Below are 27,430 nucleotides of genomic sequence, written 5' to 3' on the forward strand. Positions count from 1 at the left end.
AGAAGACCTAAATCACCTCTCAGACTTCCAGATCGAAAGGTGCGTAAAACCAGAGAAGTTTGGTAATACATCAGAAGCGCAGCTGCATCATTTCTCTGATGCCAGTGAGAATGCTTACGGCACAGTCACTTATCTGGTACTTTCCAATGAACAAAATCAAAAACATTGTTCCTTGTTGATGGGAAAGTCAAGAGTTAGCCCACTCAAGGAAATCACAATCCCTAGACTTGAACTGACAGCAGCAACCATAGCCGTCAAAGTACACAAAATACTAAGACAAGAGCTTCAAATCCCACTACAGCGGTCCGTTTTCTGGACAGACAGCACTACAGTGCTTAGTTACATCGACAATGAGAGTGCGCGCTTCAAAACATTCGTAGCAAACAGGATCTCACTAATAAGAGATGCTACTACTCCATTACAGTGGAGGTATGTCAGGACATCACAAAACACCGCAGATCAAGCTACCAGAGGTCTTAAAGCGAAGGACTTTATACAAGAAGAAACGTGGGTTAAAGGACCCAACTTTTTGTTGAAACCAGAAGAAGAATGGCCACAAAGACCGGATCAATTGAGTCAAAATGCACAATCAGACCCTGAAATCAAAAATGAGTTCAAGGTCAATATTCTCAACATGAGAGAAAACAATGACGTTCTGAGTAAGTTAACTCATTACTACTCAAGCTGGTTTCGTCTGAAAAAGGCAGTGGCATGGATGCTAAGACTCAAGGAAACACTGTTACAATTGTGTAAAGCAAGAAGACAGTTTCAAGAATCCATTGCACAATCAGAGAAAGACCCAGAAAAACAATCATTCCTCTTACAGGAGCAGATGCGAAAGTTCAGATCAACAATGGAGAAAAAGTCACTGAGACTGAAGGACTTGAATCAAGCTGAAATCCAGTTAATTCAACACAGTCAAAAACAACAATTTCTGAATGAAATTGAGGCTCTGAGAAAGAATATTCCTGTTAAGAGGAAAAGTCAGCTGTACAAGCTTGATCCTGTGCTTCAAGATGGGATACTAAGAGTGGGTGGGAGACTCAACAAAGCAGCCATGCCAGAGGAATCTAAACATCCCGCAATCCTCTCAAAGGGCTCCAGGGTTTCAACTCTCATTCTAAACGACATTCACCAAAGATGTGGTCACTGTGGTAGAAACTACATGTTATCTACTCTACGACAAAAATTCTAGATCCCGCAAGCCAACTCAGCAATTCGGAATCTTATACATAAATGCTCAGTTTGTCGCAGATTCAATGAAAGAATTGGAGAGCAAAAAATGGCAAGTTTGCCAGAAGACCACTTGCTACCTGATAAACCCCCTTTCACGAACGTGGGCGTAGATTATTTTGGACCCTTCGATGTAAAACGGGGCCGGAATACTGTGAAAATGTATGGAGTGTTGCTCACTTGCCTAACAATCAGAGCAGTACACATTGAGATCGCTGATAGTCTGGACACTGATTCATGCATAAACGCTTTAAGGCGTTTTATAAGTAGAAGAGGACAGGTGTCAGTCATGCGCTCAGACAATGGCACAAATTTTGTCGGCGCAGAAAGAGAGTTGCGAGAAGCACTGAGAGACCTGAACCATAACAAAATCGAAAATGCACTGTTTCAAAAAGGGATCGAATGGATCTTCAACAGCCCAACTGCTTCTCATCAAGGTGGTGTTTGGGAGCGACAAATCCGTACTGTATGAAAGATACTCAACGCTCTCTTAAAGGAACAGACTATCAATGAAGACAGTCTTCATACCATCATGTCTGAAGTGGAAAGCATCATCAACAACAGACCAATAACTAGTACATCAGAAGATCCAAATGACCTTGAGGCTCTAACGCCTAATCATTTATTGTTGTTGAAAACACAACCAAGCTTACCACCAGGTGTCTTTAACAAGGAGGACCAATATGCGAGAAAACGTTGGAGACAAGTACAGTATCTAGCAGACTTGTTCTGGATCAGATGGACTCGTGAGTACCTGCCCATTCTTGAGGAACGCAGCAAATGGTCAAGATTTAAAAGGAACTTTGTACCTGGTGATGTGGTGTTAATTGTGGACAGTTCCTCCCCTCGCAATTCATGGATAATGGGAAGAGTAATTCAAACTTTACCAGACTCCAGTGGAACTGTACGTCGTGTAAAGCTAAAGACCAAAACAAGTACACTGGAGAGACCTGTAAATAAGTTGTGCTTAATTCAAGAGGCAATTTAAGCTTACAGTCTAACATAGAATTATCAAGAGTATGATAATCTAAGGAAAGGTTGAAAGTTAATTCTTATGTATACATGTTCAAGTCTAATGGCTCTTTAGTACTAGGATGTTTGTAGTAATCGTTTGGTCTCTTGGCCAACCTATTAGGGGCCGGATGTGTAAGAGCCATAAGTCACTTTTCTTTATATAGATGCGGAAGAAATAATTGTGTGCATTATGCAATCAATAAATAATTAGAAGTAAATAATTTTATATGTGTAATATAATATTTTGTATTAACGATGATGTCATTTCCGGCAATGACGGTTAGTTTTTTCTTGTGAAGCAATGTTGGAGCGATACAGTTTTTTGACCGTGTAACATTTTCCAGTTAATTTTGTTATTAAACTTGACCGAAAAGAAGTTGCTGGATTATGGTATGTTATTCGAGTTCAAATCACGCTCACCTAAACATGAAGAAGTAATAAAGATGAATATCAAGACGGATTGCTATCACAGTTATACATGTGTGTTTTTTCTATGACACATATGTGTATTTATTCTCTGTGTTTTGTGTCTGTATCCCTGCAGAGTCAGTGTCATGATGAAGGTGTTGTTGATAGCTTCCTGGACTCCCTGATGTCAGAGCCCTGCTCTCCTCTCTGGGTCTCTTCACCCTGTGACAGTGGAATCAGTGACGACACCCCATCAGACCACCTGGACAGCCCCCCACCACCCCCCACCAGCCCGCTCTTCGACCCCATCTTCCTCCCTCAGCATCCTCATCTTCTTCCTCAGCCGGCCGCTCATGCCACAAACACAGAGCCGGATATCTCCATTGATCTGGGTGAGATTTCACTCTTCAAACAGCAGGCCCACCAGATTCTTGTTGATTATTTTACAGTCAAAACAACATCAACAATCATTGTCAATACAAATTTAAAGAGTACAGTTAGGGTGACTATACACACTGCATCAGAGATGCAATAAAGTAGAGATGCTCCGATGTATCGGCCAATAATCGGTATCGGCCGATAAAAGCAATTTTTTCATTATCGGCCATCGGCTGATTGTTTAAAATCATGGTTGATTACTTCCTGTCAATCAAAAGGGGGCGGAAAAACATGTTCAGACTGCAACTCATAGTGTGTGTGAAGAAAATCTCGTGTCGAATTTAAGACAAGTTAACGCGACAATAACGCATTTACAGTTTAAAAATAGCAACGTTAAAGCAGGCTCTATTTGACCCTATGAATTGCCTGTAGTTCAAGCCAGGGTTGCCAGATCCACAGTTTTTCCCTATACGAAACATTATTTGTAGCACACCCATCAAATAATCGCAAAGAGCTTTGTTACTTAAAAAGAAGTAAACAAGACTTGTAAACAAGTCTCAGCTTTGAAATTCTGTGTATTTTAAAATTTTATACATGAATATCAGAAGGTATGTTGAAAGATACAGTACAACTAACTGAAATGAATCAGGTCTCATTTAATCACTTAATCAATGTTGAAAGATGTCAATAATTTAATGTTACATTTACCTCAGGAAAGTTATCCAATGTTCACAGTTCGTTAGTTAGCTATTAAAACACCAGTGGAACTTATTTACTAGTAATTATATATGCTTAAATAAATTTGTCATGAAGACAAGTGTTTCTGAAATCTACTGCGCAACTGAGTTGCATAGGCTACCAACATTTCAGTTTTTATTTGAGATCAAGAAATCAACTCAACTCTGTAAGAAAACATAAATTTTTGTTTTTCTTAACACGAACATAGCGTTTTTATTGTTCAATTGTACTATTCTCTGAGTAGGCCACTTTGATGCCCATTTACTGTAATACAGCAGCAGGACAGCCAAACAATTGTTGATCAATTTGATTAGCCTGGGATTTATGTATCTGATGTTGACCTACTACAAATGTTTGAGTGGAAAATTGCAGAAATTAGGCAAAATTGCAGGCTATCGCATGTCCTTTTATAGTTTCAAATTACAAAAACCTGTAAGGCTTGCCAAACCATCAGAACACACAACAGACTTTCAAAGCTTTCAGAGTTCAAAGCCTGAGTAAATGTAGTGAAGAATCAACCCTTAAAACGCTTATAATTCTGAGCAACCTGTGATCTTCCTGAGGAAGCAGACCATAATAACAGACACCTTTTACTTACTGCTGCCAAATGTGTTTTTCAAATGTCTTTCTGTACTACACTCACATTACAAACAAGATTGACATTTTTTTTACTTGGGCCAGTAAGCAACCACCTATCAACCACTCACAACACCCTATCAACCATCCAGAACAGCAGCAACCACATAGAAATGTGACAAGAACGGCTCAGAACACCTGTGATAAACACTCAGAATACCTTAACACCTGCATAGCAACGCCTAGGCAAACACTTACAAATAGGGTAACGACCCCTTGGAACCCATTAGTGCTAACAACCATCAGAACACCATGGCAACTGCACAGCAATGGCCTAGCAACCCCCCAGAAATATGATAAACACTCAGAACACTTTAGCAACTGCATAGCAATAGCAACCACCTAGATTTGGGGTAGCGACCCATTGGAACCCATTAGTGCCAACAACCATCAGAACACATTGGCAACTGAACAGCAATTGCCTAGCAACCACCTAAAAATGTGATAAACACTTAGAACACCTTAGCAACAGCCTAGCAACCACCTGGTGGTAAACTCTCAGAACAACCTAACTATTTGCCAACATCCTAAAAACTACCAAAACTAACTTAACCTAATTCTGTGAAAAAATACAGGATATTTTTTGTATATTTGTCTTCAAACAGCACGAAGTAAACGCATTCTGTGATGCAAAACGCTCCTGTCTGTGTGTGTGTTGTCCGTGCAGCAGATTGGGAGGCCTGTCTGTTCACTGACGGTCTGACAGACTCTCACTACACGAGAACTCAACCAACCCCCGTTTATCAGCTCACTGTAAAAGACCTGCTGCTCTCCAACATCACAGAACAGGTGAGTACTGACAGAACATGAACAGAACCCATGTTGTGTATGTGACTACACAGTCCTGCTGTGACATTCAGTGTGATGCTATTGGCAACCAGGAGAGAGAGAGAGAGAGAGCGAGAGCGAGAGCGAGAGCGAGAGAGAGAGCGAGAGAGATCAGTGAAGATGTCAGATTTCACAATAGAAAACAGGAGATGTGGAGGAACTCGGGAAGATATACATGACAGAGAAAGAGAGAAACACAAAATAGCTCTAAAACCTAGCAAGTTACTGAGACAACATTTTAAGGCTTGTAAGAAAACAAATTTTGATTTTGGCTAAAATTAAAGGCAGCTTTGCATGCGTTGTTCACTAAGATACGGAAGCTTGTTTCCGCCACTGAATTAAATAATTTTAAAGATAATTGCGACTTTTTCCTCACAATCCTGAAGTTTTTTTTTCTCTCACAATTGCCGAATATAAACTTGCAATTGCGGAATATAAACTTTAAATATTAATCTGAGATTTTCTCTCAGAATTTTGAGATATAAACTGGCAATTGCAAGTTATAAAGTCCAATTCTGAGGTAAAAAAAAAAGTCAGAATGGCGTGAAAAAAAAGTCAGAATTGTGAGATAAAAAGGCGCAACCTTTTTAGTTTTTATTCAGTGGTGGAAACAAGCTTCTGTACTGAGAAGTCAATCCCAGAGTGACAAAAAAAAAAAGTCATGCATTCTTCAGGCAAGACTGGGCAAGCAGCTTGCACGGGGCGCTGGATGGGGTCAGCAGTTGTGGTGCTTTAATAGGGATTACTATTCGTCGGTCATAACTTACGTCGAGAGTGACCGACTGATAGGGAACGTCTCGGTTACATATTGTAACCCTCGTTCCCTGAAGGAGGGGACAGGGACGTACGTCCCGTCACCACATCTGCTGAAAAAAACTGTTTTAAGCAAAAAACTGAAGTGCTATCACATCGAATGATTGCACGCCAATGTGCATTGGCTCGTTTAGTTTCACTCGAAGTAGATTCGCCTCTCTAGTGAGATTCCTATTCGTCGGTCACGACGTACGTGTCCGTTCCCTCCTTCAGGGAACGAGGGTTACCATATGTAACCGAGACGTTTTTTTCCCAAAGACTAAAATGCTTGTTTCTGCTTCTTCGCCTGTGTTTTGATCTGGAGATTATTTACCTTTTCAGAAGATGCGTGATAGCTCCCCCTACCGTACAACAGTGAAAACACGGAAAGCCGACAAATTCCTTCAATAGGCCGATTTCACAAGAATCAGAAATCACGTCACACGGTGTAAAGTTAGTTCCGCTACGGGTTTTGCGGCTTTCAAATAATATGCCCTTTTCTCAAATATTGCTTCTTACCTCTTCTGTTTTGTCTGTTTTCCAAGTTGTTGCTAATCTACAAAGAAATTAATTTGTAACTTGTACAGCCACTTAGAAGTGTTGTCTCATAAATGACGGAAAATTCTGTAAATGGCAGGGAAAGAGTTAAGAGTGCATTATCTAACAAGGCCCCCTTAGAAAGTAGCGGCCTGTGTAGACAGTAAACTGCTTAATAGTGTGCTTTGAACAGATAAAAGCATGTTGAGGGGCAATGTGTTCAATCAAACAGCGTAAAAACAGCTCATCCTTTAGCATACTGGTAATGACTGTGACCTGTAAACATTACTGGGCACCATAAAGCACAATAGAGAGCTCTTAGTGCTTTTCTCAGTGCTTTAATACCTCCACAGATGCTGTTTCAGTGTTTGGGGTGATGTGGCATTGTGTCTGATTTATGCATTGAGATGCATGCTGGATAAAATCAGATGAACAAATGTATCTGCAGCACTTCTGTTGTCCTAATGCATTGCATTGAAACTTGAGACTGAAAAAACGTGAACAGGGTTATTTTTGCAGCTGAACTTATTGCATATGCATTTGTAGGAGTTTCCCTTTCAGACGTAAAATTTATGGGAGGAGAATATTTAAATGAATCATGCAAGGTGATTTACTAAGGTTTGCGCTTGTCAATTTATTGGTTATTTAAATTTATTTTATTTACCACCCCCCAAAAAAGCATGTCTTGAACCAGACGCTGATTTGTGCAGATTGTCTTGGTCATTATAGAAATGATCTGGCGGTGTCTTTAATTTGCGTATTTGTCAGTAGATCTCGCGCAGAACTTCCACTCCCATCGGTGCTTTTTTGGAATTACGCTCTCACGCTAATTTGCCCTGTTTAGTAAATCTGTCCCTAAGTGTCTTTAATCATGTAGCCCATAATCAAAACATATGCGTTTCCTAAAGATTTTGAACATAATCATGAAATGAAATGTATGTTTCTGTGTCTAGACAAAACCCTCCGACCAGCAATCCCAGCAAGAACTGATGCTCAATGAAGACGAGAAGAAACTTTTAGCCAAGGAAGGAGTCAATCTTCCCAGCCAACTGCCTCTAAACAAGGTATATTGAACACACACGTTCCACCTGAATTAGACCAAAGTCACATGGCCACATGTCTTACACATGTCATTGCTCCATGTCTCTATATGTACTGCTGGAAGCCAGATCAGACATCAGCAGGGAGGAAAGAGGCTTTTATAGAGGCTGAGATGAAGGAAGTCGGTGATGAAAGGCAAAGGCAGCTCTCATTGTAAAAACACATTTTCAGGCGAAGAGGTTTTTCCCTCTGTGTGTACGATAATGATAATGACATGATCAAGCTGATTTGATTCAACTCACATGCCGGATACTTCAGACCCTCTCCTAAAATCCGTATCAAAATAAATGTTTGAAATGTAGACACTTGTGACACCTCAATTCAAGATGAATTCCTCTTAACATTTTGTCTTGCTTGTTCTATCATGTTTTTATTAGTACGAAGAAAAGATTCTGAAGAAGATTCGAAGGAAAATACGAAACAAGCAGTCGGCACAGGAGAGCCGCAAGAAAAAGAAAGAATATATAGATGGACTGGAGGGCAGGTAAACACAAATAGAGACAGAGACACACATACACGTTGGGTTTTCCTGTTTTATGGGGACTTTCCAAAGGCATAATATGAAGGCATATGATGACATTTATACTGTATATTCTATCCCCTGACTTTCTGCATTTTTACATTGATTTATAAGCTGCTTTCCCCATGGGGACCAAAAAGTGTTCATTTAGGGAATACCTGAAACACACACACACACACACACACACACACACACACACACACACACACACACACACACACACACACACACACACACACACACACACACACACACACACACACACACACACACACACACACACACACACACACACACACACACACACACACACACACAGAGTTGGGACATTTAATTTAATATTCAACAATAATACTGATCTGCCTGCATTGACACCATTATATGAGAACTAAACTGAGCTGGACGATGACATCACGGTTTGTGTGAGTGGCTATATATATAAATGAACTAATTACTTTTTTACAACAAAAAAGAAAAATCACTGAACTTACTTAAGCTGGACTCTGTGACGCTATTTTCTTCTGAAAACAAACTTTATTGCATTATTTTCCTGTTATCTCTGTAAAGCTGCTTTGAAACAATCTGTATTGTAAAAAGCACTATATAAATAAATGTGACTTGACTTGACTTGACTTGCATGAATGCAGACATCATTTCTACAATTTCAGTTTACTCTTTTTTTCTTTTTTTTTTACTCGAGTATGTAGAATGAGAAAGCAGAATTGGATACACTACAGTTCAAAAGTTTGGGGTCAATGTTTTTTTTTTTTTTTTTAGAATTGTTTATATTCAGAAAAGACATGCTAAATTAAAGTAACAGCACAATATTTTACATTGTTACAAAGATTTCTATTTCAAATAGGTTAAATGCAGTTATTTTGAGTAAATCAGCATATTACAATGTTGTCTGAAGGATCATGTGACACTGAAGACTGATGATAGTAATGATGCTGCAAATTACTGATTTGATCACAAGAATAAATAACATTCAAAAAAATATTCAAATAGAAGTTGTTTCAAATTGTAATAATATTTTCCAAACTTTTGAACGGTAGTGTATATTGTTAACAACTGTACCGGACTTCACCTCAGATGTCCTGTTTGTGGTACAACCACAAGTAGTCTCAATGAATGAATATGACATCAAAGAAGAACTCATTACGAAGTAAACTTGCAGTGAAGTTGAAATTGAGGTTGAAAATCATTAAAAACCCAGGCTCAAACTTATCTTAACTTGGGATCAAAGGAATCTAATATCCTTCGAGAGGCTTGAGAAATTATTTAGAGCACACTTCTGCACAAACTTCATGCATGAAATTGGCCTTTAAGGAAGAGCCTGAGGGTTTATCTGTAAAAAGGACAAACTCATTTCAGAGCAGGAGCTGCAGTCTTCAAAAGCACCACAGCCATCTTGCTGTTTTTTATTCAGTCACAAAACAGTCTTGTCAACCTACACATACCGTCTGCTAACAGACACCTGTGGGATTGTACAGACCTCAAAGGAATCAGAATTTTGTCATTTTCATATTTTGTCAATAAACATAAAATTATAAGATAAAAACACAATTTAAATATAGTAGCACTTTCTTAATTGGATTGTAAAAGATTGGCCCTAACAGACACAATATATATATATATATATATATATATATATATATATATATATATATATATATATATATATATATATATATATATATATATTATTACCACCATTATCTAATGTTATTGATACTGCAGCACCACACACACTATATGTTGGCTTTGGCTTGCTAAGTTTGGGACATTTAATTTTCAACAATATTATTGATCTGCCTCCATTGACACCATTATATGAGAAGTAAACTGAGCTGGACGATGACATCACGATCTTCTACAGATCTTCTATAAATTAAATAAATTAATATCTTTAAAACAAAAATAAACCAGCACTGAACTTACATAAGGTTGACTATGACGCTATTTTCTTCTAGAAACAAACTTTGTTGCATTACTTTCCTGTTATCACTGTAAAGCTGCTTAGAAACAATCTATATTGTAAAAAGTGCTTTATAAATAAAGGTGACTTGACTTGACTATATAGGGAGTGTTTGTGTGTGTATACACTGCTGTGACAGACAGAGTGTGTGTGTGTGCGTGCGTGCGTGCGTGCGTGCGTGCGTGCGTGCGTGTGTGTGTGTGTGTTTGTATGCATGTCAGATTCTTCACTGTGAGTAATTTGCCAATATACTCTGGTCTAGGATGGCTGCCTGCAGTGCTCAGAATATGCAATTACAGCAGAAAGTCATCCAGCTGGAGAAGACCAACACGTAAGTCTCGTTTTACAACAATATCAGATCCGCTCTAGCGCGACAAGGCTATGAATCAGTGGTTCTCAACTGGTTTTGCTCTATTTGGCCACCGAGTACTGAAATTGCTTACCCTACAAAAGTTAACTAAGGGTGCTTTAACACTTGGTTCGAATCGAGTGCCTGGTCCAAACCCGAGTTATAGGTTTCAGGCCTGAACTGCAGTGCGTTTGCATCAAAGCAACGGCTGTTTACCCCTGTTGTTTGGTAGCAGGAGAAGGTAGCAAAAGCATACTGCCGATCACTTTACTTTTATACTTTTGTTTTTTAACCTGTGGTTTTGTTTTCAGAACATAATAACACTTAATTGCGTCTATCTGCCATGAATGTAATGCAAATGTTTTTAAAGACTGTGGGAGTCCATTACTGCTGAAGGCGAGACGAAATGACATTAAATTAATGATATATTCTCTCTGCTTGCAGTGTGTCAGTCACTCTTGTCAGGAAAAGTGAGTGAGACGCACACAAATACACAGTTTTATGGAATCATACAGCATCAATAGCAGTTCACTTTAACAATTTAGTCTGGTTGCATTCACATCATCAGCAAACTGGAGTTCACCCGACCAATCAGGTTGTGAACGTATCCCTATGCCACTGCCAATCCGAATGCTAACCAGGACTAAAATATATATATTTTTTGGTCTGGACCAAACGAACCAAGCGAACAAAACTACAAGTGTGAACACATTCTTAATCAAATGAGCCGCATTATCGAGCCAGGGTTCGTTTTAATCGAACCAAACATGAAAAGTGTGAACAGTGCAATTTTTTCCCTAGTCTTCAAAAATAAGGGCATTTCACACAGCCTTCTTTATATTTACATTTATGCATTTAGCAGACGCTTCTATCCCAAGCAATTTTATTATATGCAGCTTCTACATTTTCTGATTTGAAAAAATTATACACTTTACAGTAAGGTCTGATTGGTTAACATTAGTTTATGGCATAAACTAATGTTAACCAATAAGACCTTATTTATTGCTCATTGTTAGTTCATGTTAGTTGACTGCATAAACTTGCAGTCAACTAACATGAACTAACAGTGAGCAATATATTACAGCATTTATAAAATTTTGTTAATGTTAATTGATAAAAATGTCCATGTTAGTTCACTGGGCATTATCTAGTGCTAACAGATACAACTTTTGATCTTTTAAGTGACACTTTTGATTAAGTGTTACTAAATTTAATTGGATATAGAACCTGTGGTGTATGCAACAGATTATTGGAAGCTTTCTCCTTTCTTTATAAAATTATTTATTTTGCTATTTGAACTATGCAAAATTATATACAGTAGTTATTTAATCTCATAATAGATGTCAGTACTGTATTTTACTATTTATACTTTTCCTACTTTGTATGCTCTTCTTGTCTGTAATGTATGCATGCTTTTATGTAAATGAACCACTGAGAAGCACAACATTTTGTTGCACAGTTAAAAGTAACAATAAGTATTCTACTTTATTCTATTCTGCTCTTTGTATGTTATTATTTGCATTTAGCATTGTTTTCTCCCTGCTCTCTTTGATCAGAACGCAGCCCACCAGTTTAGATCCACCGCTGTAAAATATGCAGGTTTTATAACCAGCTCACGCACACAGCTCTTTAACTGTGCTATAAACCCGACCCTCCTGAAATCATGTTCTATTATAAGATCATTTACATAACGTCTCTTCTTTCACACTTTTATTGGTTATTTTACAGGCTATTTAAGATGCAATGAAATCAGCTATTAAATGGTGAAATCTAGTGAAAACAGTCATAAAATTGAGCAGTAAACCACGAGAGGCTGTGCATTATAATGATTTTTACCTCAGTTGAAGGGTGTTGGTAGGCAAGTTCTTTTGTTTGTTATATGCATTCAAGACCCCAGAATATGTCTGAACCAATCAGCACTGTTAGAAAATGTTTAATGCAATTCAGTTTTGATGTTTTTGCAAGGTTTACGCCATCAGTATTTCACTCAGAATTCAACATGAAAATGTTTTTCAGAATCAGCCCCTTGTCAAATAATCCTATGAATCCTTAATGAACATATATATATATATATATATATATATATATATATATATATATACACACGTATATTACATATAAGAGAGAGAGAATTTATTCAGAATTTCAGTAGAATCACTTTGAGAATGATTGTTTGATCCTATTAGAATTGGCCTCAAATTGATAGTATTCAAAAGAATATATTGGTTTGATGGATTTTTAAAACTTATTTTCTCCATGTTGACAATGTTTTTAAAAAACACTTTGCTGCACTCTGAAATCCTCCAACTCTATGTATATTTGATGAGGCCATTTGCTTTTAAAGCGTGACTTTATACTTCCTAAGTTCACATCAAATGAAAGTTTTGCTACTTCCTTCCTGTAACTCATAACGCACTCTCACCATCTATCTGTCAGGTCTCTGGTGGAGCAGTTACGTCGCCTGCAGTCTCTGGTGATGAACGGCTCCTGTAAACCGGCTCAAACGGGAACCTGCATCCTGGTAAGATGAAAGCGGAGGAGGGAGGAAGGAAGGGAAGGAAAGGAAAAGAAATGAAGCAATAAAGGTAGCATATGCTTTGAAGGAACCCGCTCCAAGGGTTTCTAGAACTCAAGCACAATCAAAGTAAACATTGGCAGAAGAGGTAGACAAAAGAATCAAACAAATCTTCAGTGACACATCGACCAGAGCATAGAGATTTCAGTCGTGTCGTCAGAAAAGTCACTTTTCTTCTTCATTACAACTGATTACATCATTGACTGGTCATGAAAACTGTCATTTTCCCCCCCCCCAAGGCAAGCGCAGAATGAAGGGGCGGGGCCTGGTTGAGTTAGTTAGTAGTGTGTTGAATCTCACAGTTATAAGGGGCGGGACATTTCCCAAACATACTTGAAGTGCTTGACCAATCACAACACACTGCTCCGGCCGACCATTCAAAGCTCAGTGTGCTTTTCAGAAGGAGGGGCTTCATAGAGACAGGAACTAAACAGAGCGTTACTGACTGACTGGTGCTGCGTAAACAATCGTGTTGCATTGTGGTATATGGAGCTGCCGGAAGTGCACATATGAAGTAGACTCGCTCTGTCTGTCCATATAAACTGCCCTCGTCCACTTCACGAGGTGGAACGCACTTCAAAATGGCGGCAGGGATTCCCCCGATGGAAAGCGCTTCGCGAAGTTCGCAAGTTCGTGTCTAAAAGTGGACTGGAACACAGCATGGGAAGAGACGAGCTGCAAGAGAATATGGGAAAAATAATCTGTTTTTGAACATTCAAGCATGAAAACCTATTCTAGTATAACAAAATCAAGACTTTGTAAATAGGTTCTCTTTGAAATGAAATGCATTGACAGTGAAACTAAATAAACCAAAAGAAATAATAATCAATTACAGTTCATGTTTTGTGGTTTGTGCTCACTGCTGTCCATGCTCTGTTGAGATGTGCCGGTCGAACTCTATTAATAAATTCAATCATCAATCTCTCCCTTAAGCAGATAAATGAATAATTTCAAAAGTGACTCGGGAGGCACCGGTTGGGCATTTGAAATTCAAATGAACACAGATGCCATGAAGATAAATGACGTGAACTGTCTGGATTATACAATATTGCTGATGGGTGTGAAGCAGACTTCATGATTTACAGCATCTCAAAAACTTGTTTAGAAAGGAAAGGGTGAAAAAGAAGGAAGAGCAAAAAAAAAGAAAATAAGTTATGGCCAAGAGGAAAAAAAAAGGAAAATAAAGGATGGAATGTTATTAAATTACTGACCCCAAACTATTAAACAGCAGTACATATAAAAAATATTTTTCATTATAAGTATCAGTGGGGATATTGCAAATTATAATATGGAACATTTATTTTTATCTTTCCTGTGCATGTGGCAGAGAACCAAAAAGATGTGATGATTATAATGAAAGTGCTGATTATACAAGCCTGTTTTTAATGGATGTAGGTCATAAGCTGACCCATATAGCAGGACTTGTTTATTTACTTCCTCTCGTTTAATATTCCTTCTTTTCCTAGGTGCTGGTCATCTCTTTCTCTCTCATTCTCATCCCGAGCCTCCAGCCCAGGAGGACCGCGGGCCCCGGGGACTTCAGCACTGCCAAAGGTTCGTCCACATCAACAGTGTTGCAGACAGCAACATGAAACTGTGAATTTGACATCATTTACATATGCTTCCGAACGCATTTCAGAAAACTGTGTATCTACCAAACCTCTCTGTTTACCATCTGAGGCGTGTAGTGATTTCGTTTACTGAGATGTCAATATAAACATATAATCTGCAGTTTTCATTTGAAAAGACTGTATAGTACAGACACATAAGCACTACGGCTCTACATCAAGGCGTAACCTGATTTATATTCAGGTTCTTGAACAGGTCAAAGTGGGAGGCTGCAGCATTGAAGCGAACAGACAAGCTCACACTCAGGCTCTTGTTCTTTTAGAGCAGTGACAGCAATCAGAAAGCAATGGGGTCGTGGCTGTCAGACGGTATACACTGCCTGCTTTTCACAATCACAGAAGTTCAGAACGCTCAGCTGCATTCATTTTTCATGTGGCACGACTTTTCTTCTCAACTCGTGTTTGACCTTTCTCAAACTCTGCTTGGTTTAATCACTGACAGTGTTGGTTTGGATGTCTTCTTGTACCCCACAAAACAAGGTTAGGCACAGTATTCGAAGATGCTGAAAACAAAGTTCCTCGGTACTTTTTTATTCTCTATCTCTGGAAAGCATCTGGTGTTTTAAAGCAGGGGTTTACAAACTGGTCTCCAGAAAAGGGTTCTAAGGCTATGTTCACACTGTCAGTCCAAATTCGATTACTTGTGTATCCAAATCTAAAATTATTGACTGTCCACACACTGTATTGCAACTGTTCAGATCCGATTTGTATGTCTATGCCGCTCTTTCGTTTTCTCGAATATCTGCATTGGTTTCTATGGCAAAGACGTTGCATTGGTAGGTATACGCCAAAAACCAAATAAACTGCAACATGGAGGGTTTGCAATACAAATTACTTATTTACAACATGACAATGTGCATTCACCACACTGGATTACTGTGTTTTATGAGGCAGAAACAAAAGAGGCTGGTATGAGCAGCTTTATTACATGCCGTTGTCTTCGAAAGTCTCAGACATGTCTCCTTAATTGTAATTTTCTGCTCGTCCGACACTTTGCATCAAATTTGCATGTTTCCTATAAAAACGTCTGAAGTTTCCGCTTTACATGGCTTGAGAAAGTCACATAAAGCACGCAAAATCCGATCAGAGCGATCAGACAAACGGATTTCCAGAAATGCGATTTGAATAAGATTTCAAACCACATATGAATGTAGCTTGAAACAGATTTGTAAAAATCGCATTTCGTGTGATTTTTTGCAGTTCACTCTTGCTAATTCTGATCGGATTTCAATCGGATTTGCACAAAAATCGGATTTGAACTGACAGGTGGAACGTAGTCTAAGAAGTCTGAAAAATTTGAAATGAAAAATGTTTTAACAAATTTTACAAAATGACTGCTTTAGAAATGTTTTTAGTAAGAATTGTAACATCTATAATTCTATGAAAGAGCAAAGTAAATTCAAGAGTAAAGTCATATATATATATATATATTTAAATATAATATATAAAATAGATCTATACTAATTTATATATATATATATATATATATATATATATATATATATATATATATATATATATATATATATAACAACTAGTAACGTTAGAAAAACTACAACACCACACCGGATAGCTAGACTGGAAACAAAACAACAGGCACGCTGCACACACTTGTCGGGACTTGCGCGCCGACCAAAGTGTAGTAGGCTAACGTTACGTTTTGTTTGGATGGCGAGCGCGAGACGCCGAAATGGATGCCTTTGATCTAGAGACGTGCACTGCACTCCCGACGCAATAGAGTGCGGCGCGGGACTAGATTTGATGGCCGAGTGCGAGCGCGGGCGGTAATGCACTCACTCTGTGTGTGCGCTTGCGGAAGAATTAGACGATTCGCGGGACTCCCGCAAACTAGAAATATCTATGAATAAAACATAAAAATTTATACATTTGTATTCATATTTTGCAGAAAAGCAAAAAGAACAACTAAAACAAAATAGAAACGATTTACAGGCCAGAGACTATTTATTGCCAATCACAGACATATGTGTTGATTTCTTGATCTCAATGGCCAATCAGAAGCATTTAAGATAGAATCCCCTCACCGCTCAAAACTGACTTTTTGTTCAGAGCTGAATTCTGTTTGCTGGCAAATCCTCTAATTATAACATACAACGTGTATGAAAGATTCATTGTGCAGTCAGCTTCATTGAAAAAAACAGGGATGTGTGAGATCCCGTTGAACTGATGATTATTAAGTCATGCCAAACCATGCACGCAGTATCTGCTTGCTTTTATGTTATAACAGTGAGAATAGCATTAAAATTAGAAAAAAATAATGGGACAAAAATAAATCAAGGGATATTTAGAATAGATACAAATGTGCGATTAATTGCGAGTTAACTATGACATTAATGCGATTAATCACGATGAAATATTTTAATCGTTTGACAGCACTAATATAGGCTATATATATGTTTTAAATACACAAATATTTTTTATTAAATTAGTATTTTACAAAATGACCAATGTATCACATATATCATGCTATTTCTCACACGATTTAAATGTGTCTTTATACATGAAAATATATAGTCTGCCATTATATTTTAGCAAGAGGACACTTATATTTGGGGGTCAATGTCATCAAAAACTTTGAAACCCCTTCATTAAAAAACCCAGAAACCAAAACACTGATCTGAAGAACTAATGTCGGAATCTAGAAATTATTTTAATCTCAATGAGAACTGTATAGCTCAACTCAAGAGCACTATACAGCCAAAAATTGTTCTGGATAGAAAATTATTCCTAGAACCTAAAAGAACTATTGAAAAAAAACACGTTTTTAAACCGAGAGCTCAACCAAAAGTAATTTTACCCATGTACACTCTCAGAAAAAAAGGTACAAACACTGCAGCTTTTGTTCTTTTTTTTGTTCTACAGACACTTGAGACATTTTTAAAAGATAGACTTTTGTATCCGAAGGTGCATATTAGTACCTAAAAGGAACAAAGTGTACCTTTTGTTACAAAGGTACTCGCCTCAGTGAAAGATTTTGTCCCTTTTTTCCTGAGAGTTTTTCATTCTGGCTCTAAAAGGCAGAGGAAATGATGAAAGAATAAATCCAAAAGAGTGTTACAATGAGTATATCCAGACATTTATGATAGTACACACCATTATTTTTCTTAAATCTACAGATACTAGTATTCTATGGCAAGATCCAGTTTTTATTCTTATGTATGATGGAACTACTCTTGGGAGAAGGTTGAATTCTATGTACATATAAATGAAAAAATTCACTGACTGAAAGCTCACTGAATATACAGCAGTGAGTCACTGAAATGATGGAGCGACTCAAAAGAAGGTCTGTTTTTCTCTCCCCCTCTCTCCTGCAGTTCAGGCCAGGTCACTGCGCTCGGTGATGGAGGTGTACAGCATTCAGCCTGGCTACTCAGTCAACAGGGATGTGGAAGTGTCCTCGTCCCCTAACAGCAAGCTTCAACTCAGGCCCGAGTACGCCGACATGAACGCTCTCCATCACAACCACAACCACAGCTACAGAGACCGTGAGCATCACCACAGCGACCCCATCACCGGCCACACTGCCTCACTGAGCTGGCTAACACATCAGGAGAAAGACAGGAAGTGATGTAACCGACTGGCGCACATTACACCAGACTTTTGACTAAGGAAACGCAGCTCATTTCGGCCACATCTGTGAAGTGACCGACCGTCTGACTGACACGCTTCTATGTGGCATTTAGTTGTGGGTTTATCTGAATAGATCTGACCACAATAACAGACTGGAATGGAACAATTAATTCAAATAATGATGCAAAAAGTTGTACAGAAAACACAAATATAGTGTAAAAGGTTGCAGGATTATGTGAATAGATTTTACCCCAATAACATACTGGAATGGAAACATAAATCATGCAAATAATGATGCAGCAGCCTACGCAATTTATTTTATTTTATTTTTGTACAGAGAAAACAAAAAATGTGTAAAATATAGTAAAATGTCACAGGTTTATCTGAATAGTTTTTTTTTTTACACAGTAACATAATGGAATGGCAAAATAAATATTTCAAATAATAATGTAGCAGCCTATGCAAAACGTGAACAATGTGTAAAATGTGTATAAAAAAAGTACATTCACAGATGCTTAAGCTGACTTGGGAATAACGTGCCTTAAAACTCAAATTATGTGACAATTTTTATATTCAAGCGTTCATTGCATCAACATTTGTAAACATGACTCTGTTCTCAGTTCTACTGCAACCTTAAATTGCATAAAACCAGCCACTCAGATTCGATTAGATCAAGGAAGTGTTTTCTGTGCAATATGCATCAGTGAGCCATGCATCCACAGATTTGCAGGAAAATTAAACACTGCCCTGTGTTTTAAATGTTGCAATTGGGGACGAGATTAATCATTCAGAAATGGCCTAAAACAGCACATCGTATCAAAAGCTCCTGCCAAGCGTTGTGTGCCAAGATCACCTTCACTTCGGCCGTTTAATAACTCAGATTAATGCGCAGACAGCTTATCTCATTCGTGCAGAATCAACCACAAGCACAATGTACCAACACATGACTGGGTGTTAATTTCAGATGTTTGTTAATGTGAATTTTTTTCCAGCAATATTTTTTTACTCCTTTTACTTTTTTATACTTAGGCTAATCCTTATCTGAGGGGTCGTTTTTATCGTTAACTTTGTTCTCTACGGCTGCATTTAAAATCAGATCTGTTGACTAAATAATTTTTTTTATGACCAGCTTACATCCACACCACACTATACACTTGCCGAAACAACCCAAGGAAGACTGACCAGGAAAACCTTAGACCGAAAAGGAAGTAAAATCGGCGCGATTTGCAATGGATGCAGATGAAATGATAATAGCCTACAAGTTTATGCTTTCCTCAAAAGGTCAGCAAAAAATTGGGATTGAGCCTCCATCCTCCATTGCACCATTGAAAAGTGTCATGTGATCGCGGTTGTGGTGTACACTTGAGTTGATGTCACTTTTTCAATGATGTACGACTTGCATTGACAGGGGAATATCCGATCTGTCCGCTCACTTGGCAAAAGCAAATGCACGTGTGTGTGTGTGTGTGTGTGTGTGTGTGTGTGTGTGTGTGTGTGTGTGTGTGTGTGTGTGTGTGTGTGTGTGTGTGTGTGTGTGTGTGTGTGTGTGTGTGTGTGTGTGTGTGTGAATTTGCTTTTGCCAAGTGAGCGGACAGATCAGATATTCTGATATTCTCCGTTTCTGAAACTGATCGGAGAATATCAGAATCCACGTACGTTTTTCCTGCTTACACATTTGTGGGTCATATCCGATCTGTGCCACATGGGAGACAAAATCGGAATTGAATCCCTTGAAGCATGTAATGTAAATGGGGCGTAACCCATTCGGTGCACAGAACTCCCTCGAGTGCTCTGACTCGCGGTCAAGCGCGGTTCCTGAATGCTAAACGACACTTTTACTTTTTGTTGCTAGATTAACTATGCAAAATCTAGTATTCCAACAGGCAGCAGCTGTGAAGCCTAAAATTACTGCAGAATAATAAAGCAGTGAATATGGTAGTGTGTTGAAGCAGGTGTCCACCTATGTGAACCTGCAGGCAGCTGTTGCCTGACAATAAGAATATGTTCTGTGCACCGAATGGGTTACGCCCCATTTACATTACATGCTTCAAGGGATTCAATTGGACCCTTGGAGTATTACACAAAACCCCGAGGCCGAAGCATTCATCAGGAGTGTGTTAAAAGCAACTTTCACTTCGTCATTCACAAGTGTTTCAGGTGCTGAGCCGAATGTGCTACTCATGTGGTGTTCTTTAGAAGTGAAGGAAAAGCATGAGGAATAATAATTATCCGTTTCGCACGAGGTCAGTCCTCAAAGCTGCTCGTGTGGAGCCACCGGAAATTCAGTGCAACCTTGGGCAGAAAGAGCAGTTATCATCTCCCTCATCTGGGTTTTTGTTCTTTAAAATCTTGTTCTAATTCTTGGTGTTTTTTTTTACATTTTATACTGCAGTGAGTCTTTAAAATATTAATGATAAATTGGTAACCACAGTATTATGAATATGTGGCATTATATTTTGCAAGATAAATTTGGAAGCTTTCAAGGTTTTACAATAATGTGTAAGCCTACTAGTCCACATTAAATTGAATGTATTTATTTCCTTCTGCTTTGTATTTTTAGAAAATATTCAGACCTAACGGTGCCCAGTTGCAAATAAATGACCTCAGGTGTTGCTATGGTTCATGGGAAGTTTCTTTGAGATTTGAAAATCCTCTGATTGACAGTGGTATAATTAATTTGTTCATTTTGCATTCGCAGACTCAATTTATTTGTATCCAGCATTATCTGAGCTTTAACAATGAGCTTTATACATACAAAGATATCCATCTTTAGAAGTGGTTTAATATCTTTACTTCAGTGGATGCATGTAATTCATCTGCAGAATTAGTCTCCTTTCATATAGATACCAAGAACCAGTCTCTCTTAATTAAAGCTCTCAGTCACAAGGTATTTTAATCAGGTATAAATGCAACTATTCATTTTAATTTAAAAATTACAAAATGTAAACAATAAACTAGTAGCCTAGCCTACATCATAAAACATCTTCCAAACTGTGTTTTTGCCTAACCCAAAATCACTGCGTATGGTAAGCCCAGAATTTTTTCGCTTTTTTTAATAATTATTAGGCCTATTTATTTGTATGTATTATGTTCATTTAATTTTTTGTGATGAGCCTTCCATGCCAGTTTTTTCTTTCTCTGTAACGTTATATTGGCTGGTTTATGCCATTTTGTAGTATTCAGATATTGTTTTCAATTAAAAAAATCATAATAATAAAATAGTACGTCTATAATAATTTCCACACTTTCATCATTTGTATGCGTGTTTACATTAGGCTATATCCGTAAATAACGGAAAGAAGACTAGGCTACATGCATTAACCAAAACGTGAAAGTGACATTCGTAATAAATCATGAATCAACATAGTTTGATAGCATCATATTCGCTGTGCATTGTTCTCAAAACAATGTTTGTTGGTAACAATGCCAATCTGTAAGTCTATTTGACTATAAATTGCCAAGTTATAGAACTTTACACCGTTAGGCTACCTGATAAGCGTTGGCAAACTTTTTGTAACGTTAATTTAAAATAGTTAAACAAGCTGCTTACCTGCTCATATGAAATACAGTATTTTCAGAAATCCCTCTTTCGTTATTGTGAGAGTTTTGAACTCGTCGCAGTTAAACCATCATGGTCATCTCTGTAACCTTAAGCACAACGGCGCGCCTCAAGCCATCATCAGATTCATCCGCACACAGCCGAAGCACAACTCGCCTTATTACCAAAACAATGTTCCTCCGCTGTCCGCATGTAACTTGTAGTTTATTGCTTCAACCCCTAGAGGTCCAAAAGCTGTAGTGTAGCTTTAATAAAAAAACATTAAATTATCATATTTTTGGGATTAAAAATGATAATTAATTAGTGTGAAACTGAATAACTATCCAGTTCGTATTTGATTATTTGTGGATTCTTGTTTGGTCTTACTATAATGATTTAGGATTGATTATTAATTATGACCCTGTGCACATTCCTCATTATATCTTGTTCAATGCACATCAGGGTTCATCAGTTTAGTTTGCGTCATAAAACACATTTGTAAATATTTTTACTTTATTTGTAAATCTCATTTTATTTAGGCCTATGAATTTGATGCATTTTTGTGAATCTCTTTTTTGTTTGTGAATCTCAATCTATTTATTATGAATAATGCAACAATTCTAACCCCATAGAATCTGGACTAAATGTTCACGAAGAGCCATTTGAACAATTCCCGACGAAATGTCTCAGAATCTGCGCAGTCAAAGCCAGTTGTCCTGGAATGAACTCAATTAGTGCATCGGCTGCTTTGAGGAAAAGCCGATTGACCCTCCTCCTCAAACATGATCAATCACCGTCTCAGAGCCCAGGGCCGAGTAATTTGTTCTGGATTACAGGATTCTTCACAAAGAGCCGAGGAGGATGGAGTGTGTGGAGAATCACTGCTCTGATCTCTCTCTCTCTCTCTCTCTCTCTCTCTCTCTCTCTCTCTCTCTCTCTCTCTCTCTCTCTCTCTCTCTCTCTCTCTCTCTCTCTCTCTCTGATCTCTCTCTCTAATCTCTCTCTCTAACACTGCATTCCTTTTGCATTCCAGTAACACTTCTGATGGGATATCAAGTCTGAATACTGACCCATTTTTACAGGCAAAAGGGTCATCAAGGAAGTAAAGTTTATAAACTTAACGTTATTTAAACAAATTAGTTTGCTTTTGTCACAGTTAAGTGAATTTGAAACAATTTTGTTAATTTGGTCTGGGCAGATGTTTTTGATCATGATTTCTGCTTCACTACTGACAGGAAAAATAAATATTTCAGCATTTCCTATTTTCTATTCTCTAATAATCTTGTTGTTTTAGGAATAAAGTTAAACTGGTAATTAATTTATAGTTATTTTTGCCTGTCATTAATTTAACTTCATTCTGTTAGACCCTTTAAAAGTCAGTGCAACATCCTCCAAGTGACATTGTTTGAGTGGTAAAAAATTATGATCATATCATTTCACAATGATATACGAATATATAAATTAACAACATAAATTAAAAAGAGTTTCAGCACTATTTTTTTTTTGTATTTTGTTTAGCCCTTAAATGTACTTATATGGAAAAGCAAGATGACTTCGTTTTTTTTTTTATCGTTTCAGCAAATAATGACCTAAATATCAGTCTTTGTTTTATGCTCAAGGATTTGTTATTAAGAATCTTCATGAATGTGCTGGATGTTAATATACATGTACAAGGAAAGGGAACACATCCATTCAGAAAAGTTACCTTGTTTGACATATAAAAGTTTAGGAATATTCATTCTTAAATTGTGTTATTAAAAGTGCACACACAGAGATGATTTTCAGGACAAATGGTTTGAGGATAGATTTATTAATCTCGGTATAATTCTCCCATGAAAACTAGGAAATTCAATGAATGAACTGCATGTGTTCCAGTTACTGTACTTTTGCTTCAGTCAGAAAAGGCTTTTGTGTTTCAACCACAGAAATTCACTCTTCGTCAAGGCCATGATTCTACTTTAGGACGATTTTCATTTTGTATGTGAGTGTGCGTCTGTCCAGCTTTTTATTAGTGAAGTTTTCACAGGGTGAAATTATTTTTAAAGAACGTTTGACTATAGACACACTCTATAAGGTATTTGCTGAAACAAGCTATTGGACATTTCCACTGTTATTGACCAGAAGAAAAAAAAGTAATTTATGCAGTGGGAACCTGTTTTTTTTTTCTTTCTTTTTTGTGTGTGAGACATATGCCTTAAAAAGAATTTCAGAATTATTTCTTAAAATATGAAACACTATATAAGAGTTAACAATATCAATTAAATATCTGTTTAAAATGTAATGTAGGCTAACGTACAGAAAATGGGTGAATATTGCAAAACATGTCTGGGTCATTTTTAACCCCAATAAACAAAACAAAAAAGAAAAAAGAATGTTATATTTTGCTTAAAGATAAACGATTTAATTAATCATTAAAATCTAATTGTGACATTTGAATGACAATTAAGCACATTTCCCCATCAGTTGTCATTGCCGTAATGCAAAAATAAATGGCATTAGAGAATCTAAATTATACATTTATAATCATCTTAATGTAAAAAAAATAATCATAGACATGTTTATGCCAACTGTCATTTCCAACAGCTATCTTGTAGAATATACATTTATTAATTTAGCAGATGCTTTTATCCATATACTCAATGTCTGTTAAATAATAAGTTAAATAATAAGTAAACCAACTATATTTATGTTCTCCTTTTTAACGCTATAAGTGGCAACTTCTCCATGTGACAGCGGCAGTCTCGCCTATAAAAGCTCAGTGATGCTCCGCCAGCTCATTCAGGAGAGAGAGAGAGGAGCAGCACAGATTCACGCAGCTGTATCTGAATCTGGGAATATTAGGATCGCACACTGTACCTGTAGGATATTTTTTTAGGGAAACATTTGTGCAGCACATGGACTGTTATAGAAATCGTATGGGTGCGTAAATCCGTGCCATGCAGGGGAACAGCAGCGCGTTGGCACCGGGTTTAGCGTCGTGCGGTCCGGCACTGGACGAGGGCGATGCGCTGTCGAACCGGACTCTCCAGAACCTGTCGCTCCGCTGCTGGCTCCAGCTCCTCTCCAAAGAGTCCGCGCAGGAGCTCTACGGCGACAGCTCGAGCATGGCCATGCGCGTCGTGATCGCGCTCGTCTACCTGATCGTGTGCGCACTGGGGCTCGTTGGGAACCTGTTGGCACTTTACCTGCTCCAGTCGCGCCACAGACTCAAGCAGTCATCCATCAACTGCTTCGTCATGAGTTTGGCCGTGACAGACCTGCAGTTCGTCCTGACCCTTCCGTTCTGGGCCGTGGACACACTTTTGGACTTCAGATGGCCGTTTGGAAAGGTGATGTGCAAGATCATCAGCTCGGTGACCACCATGAACATGTACGCGAGCGTGTTCTTCTTGACGGCCATGAGCGTGGCGCGCTACTGCTCTCTGTCCTCTTCCCTACGGATGCAAAGTCCCAAAACGGCCTGGGCTGAGGTCAAGTGGGCCAGCTTGGGGATCTGGCTCGTGTCTGTGGTGGTCACCATCCCTCACGCGGTGTACTCGACCACGGCGCAGGTGTCCGACGACGAGCTGTGCCTCGTCCGGTTCTCGGACTCAGGTAGTTGGGACCCGCAGCTGCTGCTCGGTCTCTATCAGACACAGAAGGTCCTTTTGGGTTTCGTGATTCCACTGGTCATCATCTGCGTTTGTTACCTCCTTCTGCTGCGCTTCGTTCTGCGGCGGCGCGTCAGCAGCATTCCCGGCTCGGACAGCGAGAGAGCGCGGCACACGCGCCGCTCCAAAGTCACCAAATCCGTCACCATCGTGGTTCTGTCGTTCTTTCTGTGCTGGCTTCCCAACCAGGCGCTGACCCTTTGGGGAGTGCTCATCAAATTCGACCTGGTGCCGTTCAGTAACGCGTTTTACAACGCGCAAGCTTACGCGTTCCCCATCACCGTGTGCCTGGCGCACACCAACAGCTGCCTGAACCCGGTGCTGTACTGTCTGATCCGACAGGAGTACCGCACCGGCCTCAAGAAACTGCTGTTTCGAGCCACTCCGTCAATCCGGAACCTGGCCAAACTGGTGTCCAGGAGGAAGAAGGTCGCGGAGGCTCCGCCTGGAGTGGCTGTTGTGCAGATGGAGATCGGGATGTGACGTTACCAATAAGAAAAAAGACACTGAGACTTGTTTGAACGTTTAAATGCATCATCGTATGTCTCTGCAACATGGATTTATCAGACATTGCTGATTTGAAGTAGCATTGCATTATCATAAAACCATTACCAGTTATACAGTTGGACACACTCTTTTGTTTTTTTCCCATACAAGTTTAAGGAAATATACTTAAATCTTGTGGATGAAACAAAATATCTATCTATCTATCTATCTATCTATCTATCTATCTATCTATCTATCTATCTATCTATCTATCTATCTATCTATCTATCTATCTATCTTTTTTTATTTTATTTTATTTAATGGGTCTATTAAAGCAGATAGTGATGTAAAAGCATTAACAAGTGTCCAGCAGGAATGCAAAAATTATATTTGTTGTAGTTTCTGTTCACAACTATAGAAGTTTATCCAACTATGAAGATTTCTACTTCTGAGAATCTTGAAAATGTGAAAAGAGTCCATTGTTCTAAAATGTGGGGGGGGGGGAGGACAGAAAAATATTGACTGTACTTGTTTGACCTTTAGAGGAAACAGTCATGAGGAGAGAAACAGTTTTCTAAACAGTCCTTAAGCTCTTTCAATATTTCAGTCCATCTCTTAAAGTTTTCATTGGAGGACACACATTCTGAATGCAGTGTAAATAAACTTCACATCATCTAAACAACAACACTGTCTTTGTTCTGATGGAGTTTCAAAGCAATGTCTCATTTAAAAAAAAAAAAAAAACGTTTACATGTGTTTCCACTTCAGATACATCTTCTGATAACACGGGTCAATTGTAATTGTTCACTTTGCTGACTTGTACAATGGCAGTGTAAATAAAACCGTTTCAAGCAAATCTTCAATTTTTTGTTGAGTATTACCTTTTGTTCAAATGATAAAGTCAATGAAATTAAGGAAAATCGGAGTTTGTTATTGGAGGTGCAACATGTTTTGTCAGGTACTCTAAAGATGTGCTTTATTTCTTAACATGCTTTATGATTTAACATCTAAATCCAGTTGCTGATCTTATTAATTTTCAAAATGAAAATTAAACATTATTTGTTATTTCGCCCCAATGGAAAGCATATTTACACTGTCTGAATTGTTCCCTATCCCCTATATAGTGCATTATGAGACATTCACCATGTAGAAAATAGTAAATGCGTGAACAAGTGACCGATTTCAGCTGCAGCTTCAGCGTCTATTTATAATGTAGAGGGCGGAGCTTCAGATTCTAGAGAGCATTTGATTGGACAGAAATCTGATGAGAAGCTGAAGTGCAGAGTGATGTCATCAAAATCATTGATCCATATTGGCAGAGGTGAGAGACTGTAAGTTTTGAATGTTGTTATCAACTAAAAGTTAATTTGGTCATTGTTTTGGAGCACACTAGCTTATAGATAACAAGACTAACATATAGTCATACTAAAAGCCCAAAAACTTTAATTTTGAT

General features: G+C 38.2%; 2 protein-coding genes across 3 annotated transcripts in view; both read left to right on the plus strand.

Annotated features, from left to right (window-relative positions):
- creb3l3b (cAMP responsive element binding protein 3-like 3b) overlaps positions 1-19,140 on the plus strand; it is a 33,731-nt gene extending 14,591 nt beyond the window's left edge. Inside the window, exons 3-10 of one of the 2 annotated variants that reach the window (XM_077222171.1) lie at positions 2,792-3,047; positions 5,075-5,196; positions 7,518-7,628; positions 8,043-8,149; positions 10,426-10,494; positions 12,949-13,033; positions 14,554-14,641; positions 18,048-19,140. In XM_077222171.1, the coding sequence (XP_077078286.1) occupies positions 2,792-3,047; positions 5,075-5,196; positions 7,518-7,628; positions 8,043-8,149; positions 10,426-10,494; positions 12,949-13,033; positions 14,554-14,641; positions 18,048-18,301 (1,092 nt within the window). In that variant the 3' untranslated portion in view covers positions 18,302-19,140. The remainder of the gene's footprint in view (positions 1-2,791; positions 3,048-5,074; positions 5,197-7,517; positions 7,629-8,042; positions 8,150-10,425; positions 10,495-12,948; positions 13,034-14,553; positions 14,642-18,047) is intronic. The other variant, XM_077222172.1, reaches the window with a different exon arrangement.
- A 5,487-nt stretch (positions 19,141-24,627) lies between these two features.
- On the plus strand, positions 24,628-26,715 carry rxfp3.2a (relaxin family peptide receptor 3.2a). Its single transcript, XM_077222388.1, has one exon. It carries the CDS (start codon positions 24,778-24,780, stop codon positions 25,972-25,974), a length of 1,197 nt encoding a protein of 398 aa, XP_077078503.1. The 5' UTR covers positions 24,628-24,777; the 3' UTR covers positions 25,975-26,715.
- Positions 26,716-27,430: the final 715 nt, after the last annotated feature.

This window comes from Siphateles boraxobius, unplaced genomic scaffold (assembly GCF_051911475.1).
Source record: "Siphateles boraxobius isolate OS27281-9 unplaced genomic scaffold, OSU_SipBor_1 86, whole genome shotgun sequence".
Classification (NCBI taxonomy): Eukaryota; Metazoa; Chordata; class Actinopteri; order Cypriniformes; family Leuciscidae; genus Siphateles; species Siphateles boraxobius.